General features: G+C 39.1%; 1 protein-coding gene across 1 annotated transcript in view; it reads left to right on the top strand.

The window, feature by feature from the left end:
• The window catches only part of PRUNE2 (prune homolog 2 with BCH domain), a 197,015-nt gene that overhangs the window by 104,009 nt on the left and 79,318 nt on the right, over positions 1-13,688 (top strand). Inside the window, exon 7 of the mRNA XM_088018802.1 lies at positions 13,071-13,229. Within this exon, the coding sequence (XP_087874928.1) occupies positions 13,071-13,229 (159 nt within the window). The remainder of the gene's footprint in view (positions 1-13,070; positions 13,230-13,688) is intronic.

Below are 13,688 nucleotides of genomic sequence, written 5' to 3'. Positions count from 1 at the left end.
AGAGATAACGGCGTATGGAGCTAGGATTTGAATTCTGGGTTGTCAGATGTCAAAACCCATGCTTTTAAGCCCCACATTTTAATATCTGCTCATTTAAGAGAGTTAGATCTACTTATTTTACAAATAAAATGGGAACATATATTTTTGGAATTTGGGGCTTCCCAGTGAGTATGCAAGTTCATTCAATGGGTAGAGAATAGAAACAAGAACCACTGATAGAAAAACTATGCCTACATGGCGTGAATTGAAAACTGTTTCTTTATATCATATAGACCACTGTTCTGCACCCTAATTGCACATTAGAATAATGGCTGGAACTTTCTGGAAAATACATGGGTGCCCAGCCCCCCCATTAAGCCAGTTAAATTTAAATTTTAAAAGGTGGGGTCTGAGTATTTGTATTTTGTGTGTGTGTGTGTGGCTCCCTGGGTTATTCTAAGGTAGAACCAAGGTTAAGAACCAGTGCTGGAGATACACAGTTTCAGATAATTCAGGCTCAGAAATGGATTTTAATGAATTTTTCCCTGTAGTCTGTTATCAGACATGGATGCTGGCCATTCACTGAATACTCACAATGCCCCAAACATGTTGCATTACCCTCAATACCCACCATATTTGGGGGTTACCATAACAGAATTAAAAGATAAGTATGCATATCATTTTCAGGCATCCCAAATATCAATTTTGGTGTTTAAAAATGCCTTATTTATCCATAACTGACCTGGGCTAATAGAATTTTTCTAGACTAAAAAAATCTCTGGAAAATACCCAGAGAAAAACCTTATTTTCCTGGCACAGGAAGTAAATGTTTTAGTAAAATCCTGGCTCTTTTTTTTTTTTTTTTAAGAAAATCATCCTGCTTTTCCTTTGTTTGAGAGAATCAAAATGCTGTTTATTTTACAAGCATGCTAATATAAACTAAAAGACAATTGATGGAAATTTTTAATTTTTGCCTGCTTAGAAAAAGGAAACATTTGGCTGATGAGTGCCATGTATTCATGTAGATGCCCTCATCCCTGAATTTCTTTTTCTCCTATCTCTTAAACCAAATGGAATTAATGGTATGTCTTGCTTTATGCAGTAATGTTTCTGAAAAGGTTGGATGTGATTTGAGTTAAGTTTGCAAGATTCTCCCACTATTATTCTCTAAAGTTGTTCTTAATTAGGGCATTTTTTTGCCCTTTGGGGACAATTGACAATGTCTGGAGACATATCTGTCACAACTGGGGGAGTGAGTTTGCTACTGGCATCCAGTGGGTAGAGGCCAGGATGCTGCTAAATACCCTGAAATATACAGAACAGCCCCCACAACAAAGAATTTTCCAGCCATTATGTCCATAATGCTGAATTTGAGAAACGCTGCTCTAAAGTTATTACTTTTTTACCTGTTATGAATTTAGATTTTTCACCCCAGCATTTGGCCTGCTTAAAAGCCCTTCTATAAATAACTCTTGTATAAAATGATAACATATAAACACAACTGTCCCAAATATGCTTTGCCTTTTAGGCAGGGGTTGTAGATCATTTCTCATTTGTATTTAAAGCATTTTGGTGTCTCATATGTATGGTGCAAATAGCAATGGAAGCGTGACCAATATAAGAGAGATCAGAGCATCTGAAGACATCGGGTACCGGAAAGGGGATTCCTCACATTGACCAGAAAGGATAAAGGTGGAGGAGGCTTGGCCTCTTTTTCCTGGGTTCAGTAGATGGTACTATGTATTTTTGATTGACGAAGCATAACGTATATTTTATAAGCTTAACACTTTTATAGATTTGCTTTGTCACTCCTTTTTTATAATAACTCTCTTAACTGGGGTCCAAACCACCATGAAATGAAAGTTAACGAAATCACTTCACTCAAGTTAACTTTCCAAGCATTGTATGTCTCTCCCTGTGGCTTGGGCTTGGTTGGCTGGAAAGAAAATGGGGATTTGGGAAATTATCTGGTCTGTGTGAAAGAGAGAGAGAGAGAGAGAGAGAGAGAGTCCTTTGTGGTTGATAGCTAGGGGGCCCCCCGTGTGATGATCTGCTCAGCCTCCTCTTCTAGGAAATGACTCTTACCCATCCCCTTTGTCATGATGAATGCCATATCTCTATTTGTGGTCTTTCCAATTTCCCTCAGTTGCTTGGTGCAGGGCTAGGCACCCAACCCAAGTGCGAACAACCAGAATTTCTTCTCTGGGGTTTTCAAACTCAAAACCAAGAGGGAATGAACCTAGACTGAAACTGAAAGGTCTACCCTGTAGCTGCAGGGGCTCATGTTTCTTGGCACATAGAAGACGCTAGTTGGTCACACGAGAGGAGAATGAAACCAGAAGAGAATGGAGAAGCACATCCCTGGCAACCCTTGCCCTCCTCCCAACTTGCTCTCCAGTTCTTCCTTTGCCTTTTTGAGAATGCTCCCCAGATCCTTCTGACTTTCTTTCTCTTAAGTTGCTGTAAGTTTCTGTGACTTGGGACCAAGAGAGTTATGACAATACAGTGTCTGTCCTCGAAAATGAATTCCTTGAGGTCCCCACACACAGACTTCTCCAAATGAAAATAAAACCACAAACCCCAGAGTGTATCTGTTTGCAGGAGGGGGTTTCTGGTAATTAGCTTAGATTGCAACAAATGGCACACACAGACTGTTGGCTCTGCATGTGTGCTCTAAGATTGGTGTTTACCCTATTAGATTCCAATTTAAGAATGTCATGAAGTTTATCAGTGAGCAAATGGAAACTAACAAGAACACATATATAAGTGGTGAGAGGCGTGTGCCTTGATACATAGATTTTTTTAGACTTCAAAAAAATCACTTTCATTGGGTTGATAGCAAAGGGGACACAACCATATTCCTCCACTTAAACTTGGTGATCGTTGGGTATTTTTAGCAAATGAGTTGTCAGCAGAAAGGCTTCATTAGACCCATCAGGATATCTGCCCATGAAGAACGAATCCCAAACTGTACTGACAGTTTCCTTGAGCCAAAATGATGAAGCACCTCTGACAAAAGCCATATTGTGCTCCCCATGTGAGGAGCATGAGGAACAAAAGAGACAGTTTGATCTTCATTTGGTCAGGTTAATATTGACACAGCTTAGAAAAATCAGAAGTGTGTGTAATGTACATGTACAGCTAGTGTTCTAGAGACTTGACTGGTGGTTTCCATAAATCAGAAAAGGGTACCCAGAGAGGAAGGAAGGTTTCCTGCTTTCTCGAAATATTGTTCAAACTAGATGACTTATTTTTACAAAGAAAAATAAATAAAGCTGTAAGTTTTCAAGCTCATGGCTCAAAACAAGCCAATAGGGATTTTTTAAACATCTATACACAATTATGGAAATAATTCAGTGTTATTATCTGGTAGCTGGAGTGTTGCCCAGGCTCCACCATTTCAAAAATAACACATGACTAATGAGTGGATTTTCCATTACGCATGGGTCCTGAGTTATTCATTCCCATATAGAAATCCTTATAAATACACATAAATTCTAACAAAGGGGCCCTTAGGGGGGAACAACAGTGTAGCCCTTTTCCTGCCGAGTCCTTGCATCCATATTGTATTGAAAAGTTTTGATGATTATAGGTCTGTCCTTAAAGAAAATGTAAATTAGGCTGAGCTCGTTAATGAGATCATGACTTATTTATCTTTAATTGGTTGTGAACCTCTCCACACTGCAAGTATTCAATCTACTATTAACCAGTTGTGAGAGTCTGCCTAGGACATCTCTATGAAGTATCATTCTTCAGGGCAACTCTCTGTGGTTGTGACATTGGTTCTCTTTATGATGGAGACAGTAAGGATGGTACAAGACTTCAACTTGCTTAATCTCAGATTGATCTGAAACCACTCCACTTCATTTTAAATAAGTTCTTAATTTAAACCTGTGCTTCTGGATGAATTCTTTACCCCTCCACCTCCCCTTCTCTCTCTCTCTCCCTTGCTCTCTCTCTTCATTAATGATATGGTTATAGGAGATAATAACTATTTCTCCCATGACATGAAAACAATAATTTTCAATTTTCGGCAAACATGTGCTCTCTCCTTCTCTTCCTGAATTCTTTGACCCAAACGATGACCTTACTAGGGTGATTGTTCAAAAGACTCTTGGTTTCTCCTGCGATACTTATGATGTGCTTGACCTACACTGAAGCGTCTATTTGCGGATTGATACATTCTTTTGTCTTGGATGCTTATGCTTTTATAGGGGGACTTTGCTTGAAATGATGTAGGTTCTTCTGTTAACCTTAAAAATTAAAACTGTCAGTTATTTTACCAGCAAAAATGGGTTTATTCAGGAATAGTAGAGAATTGCAATCCAGGTCAAGCAAGCTATGGAAAACCATAGGCAAGCCAGCAGAACAAAGGGGAGGAACACTTTTACAGAGGAAGTGGGGGAGCAGGGAAGGCTGTTTGTTGTAAACAAAAAGTCCATTGGAGTAAACTGGGAGTTTGAAGTATCATGGCTTTCATTGGCTGAGTTGTGACAGTCTCTCATTGGCTGGGCTGTTGCCAAGGCAGAAGGAAAGCCTTTCTTGCTCCTCCTGGGGGAGTAAAGTAGTGTTTATGTGCACGGTCTGTCTCCTCCTGTTGGCTTTACAATTGATAACAAGCGGTAAAGTGTGAGAGCTTCCCTTGCTGCCCTCCTGACATCATTCTAAATGAGGTTCCCTTTGTTAATTTTTTTTTTTTACTTTTTTCCCCTTTAATTAATTGTAACACTTCCTATTAAGATACCCATTCCCTTCTGGTTAAAAAATTACCTCTTTTTTCTCCCCATCCATCTTCTGCAAGCCTAATTCCTGGTTTCTCTGGGCTTTTGAGCAAAAGAAATGTAATGTTGGGAGCATCCTTAGAGTTTTTATATCCTAAATGTAAATTGAGATTCTTCCATGGTGTGTTGAAGCTACCAAAGGAAGCAAAACTACATGGGGGTAACTCTGGGTAACCCGTGACCATGCCAGTTCTCCTGCTTTTTATGTTTTCTGCATACACATGCATGCTCAACTTTTTAAAAGTACATATTGCTGCAAAAATGTCACAACATTCTTCTTCATAGCAGTTTCTTTGGGTGAGTTTTCAATTTTAGGCCTATACATACAGTTAATGGTCAGCCTATACTTATATTTTAGAGAGTAGATGAAAAACTGGAAATTGGTCATAAAGCATGATAATATTGAATCATCAAAAAATATAAGCAGCTCATTATTATTATTATTTGTTAAAATCAAGGGTGTGGCTTGCTTGTGTATAGTAACAAGGGCAAATCTATACTAAATAGGCATACATGGAGTAGCAAAAAAGTGTTTTTTATTACATTATTACATTAAAACCAGAATTCACTAGTAGTATCTTTGGTGATGAAGTATTTCTCATTCATGTGGAGGTTAGAACATGGGTTCAACTCCCATTTTTTACCTGGATGAGCCGTGTGACATTACTTCTCAGAGCCTCCTTTTTCTCTGTGTGAAACAGAGATGATGTTACCCGCCTCATCAGGGCATCTTAAAGTTTAAATGAGATGATGCAAAGCATGTAACAGAGTGCTCAATGCAGACACAGTGCTTGATTAAATTATGATAGGCAATTCACTACTGGTTTAAATGAAAATCATATTGATATACATATGTTACATACTCATTTATATAATGTAGCATTTTCAATTTTCACAAAATCTTTTCCCAATAGAGCTCTCTCTTTAGCTATGAAGAATATTATGTACTGTCTGACTCTATTTTCAAAGTATGATGTATAATATAGTTTTAAGAGACCCAGTGAAGTTTTTACTACTAAAATGCCTTGGCGGGCTTATAAAAATAAGAACAATAGAGCTTTCTTTTTTTTTTTTTATTAAATGACATCTGGTAAAAACATGGGAAATATCTTTGCTTACCAATTAAAGAGTGGATGAAAAACAGAATAAATGAAATCTCTTAATTTATGCATTTTGTGTTCTCATAAATCATTTTCCTGTCAAAATTATCAGACTTTATTATTGCTGAATATTTTAAACATCATAATGGAATTTTGGTAGCATAAATCATAAAGCTTTCAGTTAGAACATTTGTGTACACACCTCAGCATTTTTCTTATATCTTGATGAAAAAAAAATAGTCCTCAGTCTAGAAATAAATCCATGCAGAGTATAAATGTCAAAGTATACTCTTAAATTTCAGTAACTCAGCAATCCATGCTGGTCACTGTGCTTGCAAGGTAGTTATGGATTGTCAAACTATGTTTCTAAGACTCACTGTTCCCCCAAAATGAAGCTACACATGCTTCTGTTTTCATTTTGGGAACGATTTTTATCGTACCTACAAAAAAATTACCTGCTCACTTGATTTTTCTATTTCCTCTAAGAAGAAAAGAATCTCAAACGTAATAAATCCTGGCATAGCTTGTCCATGACATTAGAAAATCGTTTATTTCATTTAATAAAAGCCTTACTCAATATATTTCACTTATAATTTGTAAGAGAGACAACTGTTTTTGGATTATTTGTGTAATCTAGAATGATGGACCTAAATTGAAAGTGTTAGCATGAGGAGTAACATTTACAGAAGGGCATGTGGCACTTGGAGATGAAACAGTGGGAATGATGGAGCGGGCTCTCCCCATGGTGATTTAGCAGAAGGAGAAATCACCACGCAGTTTTTTGATGCTTTAAAAGCTGTTATTTGTGTATTGGCAAACAGAAGCTCATTCACTGAGTGTAACTTGGAATTAAAGATAAAGATTCCAGGGGTGCCTGGGTGGTTCAGTTGGTTAAGCGGCTGCCTTCGGCTCAGGTCATGAGCTCAGGGTCCTGGGATCGAGCCCCACCTCGGGCTCCCTGCTCAGTGGGAAGCCTGCTTCTCCCTCTCCCACTCCCCCTGCTTGTGTTCCCTCTCTGTCTGTCAAATAAATAAATAAAATCTTAAAAAAAAAGATTCCATTAATGAGATAAACATTGTTTACCCATTTTTTAAATCTTATAATCATTTTTAAATGACTTTGCTTCACATTTAACTTTGTATAACTTCCTCAATCCCCTCACCTTTAAAAATTTTACATGCAAGTCACTTAAGTGATGTGTTTGTGACTATGATTTGAAAGTTCATATATATTATAAAGGATATAAGGCAAGAAATTTTAATAGGAATAACCAGTTCCTATACCAAAATTTGTAAAATAGCAGCATACTATTCTCTTGTGAGACTTTTTCATAATTCGTGTAACCATTTATTTATTGTTGGACATTTAGGTTGTTTCTAAGTTTTAGTTATTAAAGTAATAATCCAGTGAATAGCTTTGTCCACAAACCTTTCGTGTACATATCTGATTATTTCTTTAGAATGTGTTTCTAATAGTGTGTGAGAATGCCCCTTAGGAAATATTTACCAATAATAGGAAAAGAGAAGATGAAATATTTTACTATCAAAGGATTTCTGCGATTATCAGTGAGCTCAGATATTTACTGGCATTTGTATTTCAATTGTGAAAGTCTTATGGTCAAATGTTTTTCTGTTGCTATGTTTACTTTTTCCCATTGATTTATAAGAACTCAATTTTGAGGACATTAAGACTTCCTGCTCTCAATTAAAAAATAAATAAAATGATAGTAAATAACAGCGATTTCATTGAAAACTTTTGAGTGGCTGTAAGCAGAGAAGTGTCGTGATTCTGCTTACATTTTTAAAAGCTCTCTCTTGGTGCGGCGGGAAAAGCTGATTATAAGACACAAAAGCAGTTGCAGGGAGACCAGTCAGAAGGCTGTCGCCGCCGTTCAAGCAAGAGATGATGGTGACTGTGGCTAGGACAGTAAGAGAGACAGACAGAAGGGTTTGGACTTGAACCATGTTTTAGAAGTAAAATTCACAGGATCTGCTGATGGATGAGGAACGAGAAAAGAAAAGAATCAATGATTTCTAGATGTTTGGCTTGGGTAACTGAATGCCTGGTGGTGCCATTTAATGATATGGGGGAAACTGAGTTAGAGGTAGGTTTTGTTTTGTTTTTTTTTGTTTTTTTTTTTTTTAATTTGAGATGCTTATTAGACATTTACATAGAAACACTATGTGGATAGACAAGGATAGAGTTCGGGTGGATGCAGCTTGGTTGTCACTGGTAGACAGATGGTTTGAAAAAGCCAGGCAACTGGAGGAGATCCCCAAAGAGAGTGTATGGGTAAAGAAGAGAAAGAGTTGTAAAAACACAGTCTGAGGCATGAACATTGAGAGTTTGAAAAGGAAGAGGAACCAGCAGAGATGACCTAAGGGCAGCCCGGGAGCTGGGAGAAAAACAAGGAGAGTGTGATGTCAGCAAAGTGAAGGAATGATGTGTTTTAGGAAGGGGGGAGGGTCAACCTCGTGGAATTCTTTGGAGAAGCCAAATAGAGTAAGAACAGGAAAATGACTTTTGGATATTGCCACCTAGAAGTGATTGGTACTTTTGAGAAGAGCAGTTTCAGTGGGAGCATGGAGGCAGAAACCGGACAGAGGGATTCAGAAGACAATAGAGGATAGGAATATACAAGCAATGTCAGAAGAGTGGGTTTTTCTCTCCCAGGGAATAGCCACATTTCAGTACTCAATGTTTACAAGACATTGGTTAGATCGCCTTTTATTTCATGCGATGCACTACAGCTATTGGCACATAGCATAAAGACTCAATTTTTCAGAGCAATGGAATAAGAACTAAAACAGGATTTTGTGAGAGAATGGATTTTTCCACTGCATTTGTCTGCAAACTTTCAACCACAAATGTAATAAATCTCCTGGACACTATCACCATCACTCTCTCGGTTGTTATATGAGTTAAAGTTGGAGCCATATCATTTCTGTTCCCTGGCTCTTTGTCATCATGATCATCAACCTCACCTTAGCTTTTGGCTGGGGAATAATAAAGCCTTTTTCTCCCCACACTTCTGGGGTCTTCCAACTCATTCCAAAACTAGAAATCACTCGGGCAAAAGGACTCATGACCTCTAAAAATGTTTAATGATCGAATCTTTGGACCCATGGGTGACAAAGGACAGTGACAGGGAGCACTTCCCATTCTTCGTAGCTGATGTATTGGAGTAGGCTGGGTTTTGTGCCAGCCAGTTAGTTCCCAGCTATGATGATTAGTAAAGCAACCTTGTAAATGCCTTGCAGCAATCTCAGGCTGGGGTCCTGCTGCTAAGGTGGAAGGCTGTATGGTGGGGGTGGGGGTGGTAAGTTACAGTTGGAGCTCTTCATTTTCTAAACCTTTGGCAAATTGAGTGAGATATACATACGCATATGTATATAATTTTAACTGAAGGTGGAGGAGACATTTTGGAGACATTTGAGCAGATTAACAAATAGTATTTGTATACATGTAACTAAAACAGTAATTTATCAGGTAGAAGGCAGATGGGGGGAATAAAATGCCAACCTGTATGTACAGTTGGGTTGTGTTGATGATGAAGTGGTGTTTATTCAGGGCCAGCCTAGCTTGTCAGCAACATAAGAACCGTGGTAGCACATGACTCCCTGCGTAGCTGGAAGACAATAATAAATTATCTCCTATGCAAACAGCACCGGCATGAAAGCAGAACAAACAGACTCTGCCTCCCAGATTCCTGAAGATTCTCACTCATTCTCTTGTTTGATGTTGTTTTCAACACGATCCTCCTGACACACTCCTAAAGTCAGTTAAGATCAACTCCGGTTTGGACAATTCTATGAGGGTAGATAAGACATAGTTGTTGATGATCACCGTTTTGGAGGTGGTGTAACATGAAACATGCCTAAGTGATTTACATAAATCTTTGTTTTTTCAATACTTCATATGGTCGTACGGATTTGGGGGAGTTCACCCAGAGGAGAACTGAGTGTCACCCAAAGGAGCTTGATCTGAATAATCACTTGAGGTACATAATGAAAATACAGAATCTTGGACCCAATCCTCGACCCGATAAAGGAGAGCTTCTGGCAAAGTGGTTAAGAAACACACACCCGCCCCGGGGTGATGTTTATGATGAAGGCAGTGTGAGGAACAAGACGCTGAGGGTTGAGTTAATAAAAATCCCAGTAAAATGACAGCATTGAAAGAACCCAAAGAAAGGGTCAGAGGGAAATACATCAAAGAACAAATGCCTCCCTTTCTGAAATGGCTTTTCAATTTCCAGTGTGCATTCGAATCACCCAGGAGTTTTGGAAAATGCAGTTTCTGCTTCAGTAGGTCTGGGGCATGGCCTGAGACTCTGCATTCCTAACAAGATGCTTGGTGTTGCCAATGCCGCTGGACTCGAGTCCAGCAAGAGCCTAGAGCTGCCATTTGCACACAAAAGAATCCAAACAGATTGGAGCTCAGCCAACAGTTTTGAATAGCAAATGTTCCACAAGTATGGCTTTGAATAATGCCGAATCTACTGAATCCTAATCCTGCGCTCAGTTACCAGTTAAACCTGCCTTCTTTTGTTCAAGTGACCTAGCTGGGAGTCTGGTGATAATTGTTATTGTATGTGAAAAAATCTCTTAAAAGTGTTGTGTATTCTTTCAAGTGTTTATAACCGTATGTGGGGGATTTTATGTACATATTGAAAAAAAAATTGAAAGGAAAATTTCTAAGCTTTTTGGCCAACGCCTTTAGTCTGGAGGATGTGGGAGGTAAGATGTAGGTAGTTGCTGTCCATTCTTGTTCTCCTTCGGGACCATAGCTTCTTTTATAATTCATGATGGCAAAAAGCTCAGCATTGAGGTCCTCTTGAGGGACAACATCTGTGATGATTTGAAATAATTTCATCTACTGAATGTGCATTGTGTATAGTATGAGGTCCAATTTAAAAATATATATATCATTTTAGGGCTCGGTCGGTTAAGCGTCTGCCTTCAGCTCAGGTCATGGTCCCAGGGTCCTGGGATCGAGGCCCACATCAGGCTCCCTGCTCAGCGGGAAGTCTGCTTCTCCCTGTCCCCACCCCCAGCTCATGCTCTCTCTCTCTCTTTCAAATAAATAAACAAATAAATAATATTTTTAAAAATATATCATTTTTAATATCTACTTCTATTGTGGGTGAATTAATTTTTTAAGTATCTTTTTAAAGATTATTACTATGACACTTGGGCAATAAATAAAAAGCATGAAAACTGACAGCATGCTTTCTGGGACACATGATGCCAAAAGCTATTGTATTGGAACATCGTAAATTTCATGGCCCAGTCAGTACAATAGATCCTTGTTATTCAGCAACAATGTATCCTGAGAGCTTTGTGAATTCCCATGTGCAAGTCCTTGTGCCCAAAAAGGGCAATGTTCTCCTGAGATGCCTAGCTAGTGGGAACAGCTGCTACCGAAGTAGACAACAACTCCTTGAGGGCTGGACGCTCGCGATGGGCTGGGCCCCCACACCTGTCAGGTGTCTCGTGTGGCCTCTCAGGGGCCTCATAGACCTTGACATTCAACTCAGCAGAAGGACAGAGTACGTGTGTTATGGATATTTTAAGCGGCTGGTAAATAATCTAAGCCGCAAATATGAAATCCACAGGTTTCAAAGAACGACCGTGCACAAACATAAATCTGGGCACGGAACATGCCCGCATCTCTATGCACTGCACTGTCTAGCTCCTTGTCGCAGCTATCTGGGGAGGGTGTACGTGGCCCCCCCTCTTCCTATGGTACATATTTCTGTATCGCTTTAATACTTTACCAGTGGCACACACAGTTCTGATGCCTCTCTGAACAAAAATTAATAGAATTCTTTGTATCTCTTGAGTGCACATTGTGGTGATTTCAACTGTCGGTGGATTGTCTATGATGATCATATGTGTGTGTGTGTGTGTGTATACTGTGATAGGAGATTATGTAGCAAAGGCTGATTTTGTGTGTCTATCTCTCCAGTCATTCAAAAACATTTTTTGAGGGGCACCTGGGTGGCTCAGTCAGTTAAGCGTCTGCCTTCAGCTTACATCATGATCCCGGAGCCCTGGGATCGAGCCCCATCTTGGGCTCCCTGCTTAGCTGGGAGTCTGCTTCTCCCTCTCCCTCCCCCACCCCCGATTCATGCCCTCTCTCTCTCTCTCTCTCTCGCTTGCTCTCTCTCTCTCAAGTAAATAAATAAAATCTTTAAAACAAAAACATTTTTGAGCAACTAGTATATGCCAGACATTATGCTAGGAGCTAATGTATGGTCTTCAGTTCATTTCTTTAAAAAAGAGAGATAACTATGCCAACAAAGTGGTTCTCATTGCTGTTAACAAAACTGAAAAAGGCCAGGACATATTTGAAGATGATGTGAGCCACAGGTTTGTGGCAGTGGGCTCCTTTTCCACAATGATTCATTCTTTCTTAGCTAGCACATAGAGCAAGAAGATCTGATATCATAGCCCTTCCATAGATCTCTCGGTCTCCTACACCAGAATAAAAAGCATATAGTTAACTTAGCTAGATTCATCCTTAAGGATTCTTTTTGACTTTATAATAATCATTGGAAAACAATTATTAAAAAAAGAACAATAACTTCCTCCTATTTTTCTAGCGATAGGTTGTTATAATAGTCAGGAGCTATTCCTAATCCTGTGAATAGTAAAAGGAAAAGTATTCTTTACAAAGTCAACGTTCAAATAAATATTTTAGGAAAGAACTCTTAAGACATTTAGTCCTTGTCTAAACTATCTTAATAATGGCCAAGACTTCTGGGGCACCTGAGTGGCTCAGTCAGTTAAGCCTCTGACTCTTGGTTTCAGTTAGGTCAGGATCTCAGGGTGAGATGGAGCCCCATGGGGGCTCTGCGTGTAGCCGGGAGTCTGCTTGGGATTCTCTTCTCTCCCTCTCCTTCTGTACACCCTCCCCTGCTCCTCCCCCTCTTCCCCTCCAGCTCACGCACACTCACTTTCTCTCTCTCTCTCTAAGAAATAAAAAATAATGGCCAAGACTCCTTTCTTCCTTGGGTTAGGTAAACAAACAAGCAAAGGACATTTTAAGCCATAGCATGAAAGTTTGTGAACTTGTGTGTTTCTCTCACTTGCCTCTGATAATAAATAGCTGTCACGACACATCACAACGCGGGACAAATCTGTGGCACAACTCCCTGAGGCGAGGGAGTCTGGCATTAATATCAACTGGCCTGTTGTTGTTTCAGGACTGTATGTTTCACAGCAATATCAGCAGTGACTTGAAAGCATTTGCAGACAAGTTCGGTTTTGATGTTCTCATCCTCCTGGCCAGCTACCTGCTGGAGGAAGAGCAACCCAGACGGCAGATTGCTGTGTACTCCCAGAACCTCGAGCTGTGCAGTCAGGTAAAGACCTCCTTCCGTCCGGCCCATTTGACTGCTTCCTAACCTGCTGGCTGTCACAACACACGGTGGGACATGGGAACGGATGGGTGGCTCAAGGAAACGGACCCAAGAGATAAGGTCCTAGAGTGTGAGTTTTAAGAAATGTTGGGGGTATTTTGCACATTGGGCCATTTGTGTATGTACATATTTATATTTAAATATGTTTTATTTATATAAATTTATATAAATTATAATATATTATTTAGTTTTTATTAATAATAAAACATTAAAATATACTTATATAAATTACAATATTTATATATTATTTAATATATATTATATAAATAAATATAACTATATTCAAATATTTACCTCAGAGTTTTAGTTTTCAGTTTTGAGGCTATGCCATCCAAAAATCACCTAATTAGAATTGGCAGTGAGATAAATATTGGTCCTTTTTAAAAAATTGAGGTGTAGTTG

The sequence above is a fragment of the Eumetopias jubatus genome, unplaced genomic scaffold (assembly GCF_037043125.1).
Source record: "Eumetopias jubatus isolate StellerSeaLion01/CBP00866 unplaced genomic scaffold, mEumJub1_p1.0 scaffold_15, whole genome shotgun sequence".
NCBI classification, from domain to species: domain Eukaryota; kingdom Metazoa; phylum Chordata; class Mammalia; order Carnivora; family Otariidae; genus Eumetopias; species Eumetopias jubatus.
Note: the sequence above shows the minus strand (reverse complement) of the source record. Positions and strands in the feature narration are given on the sequence as shown.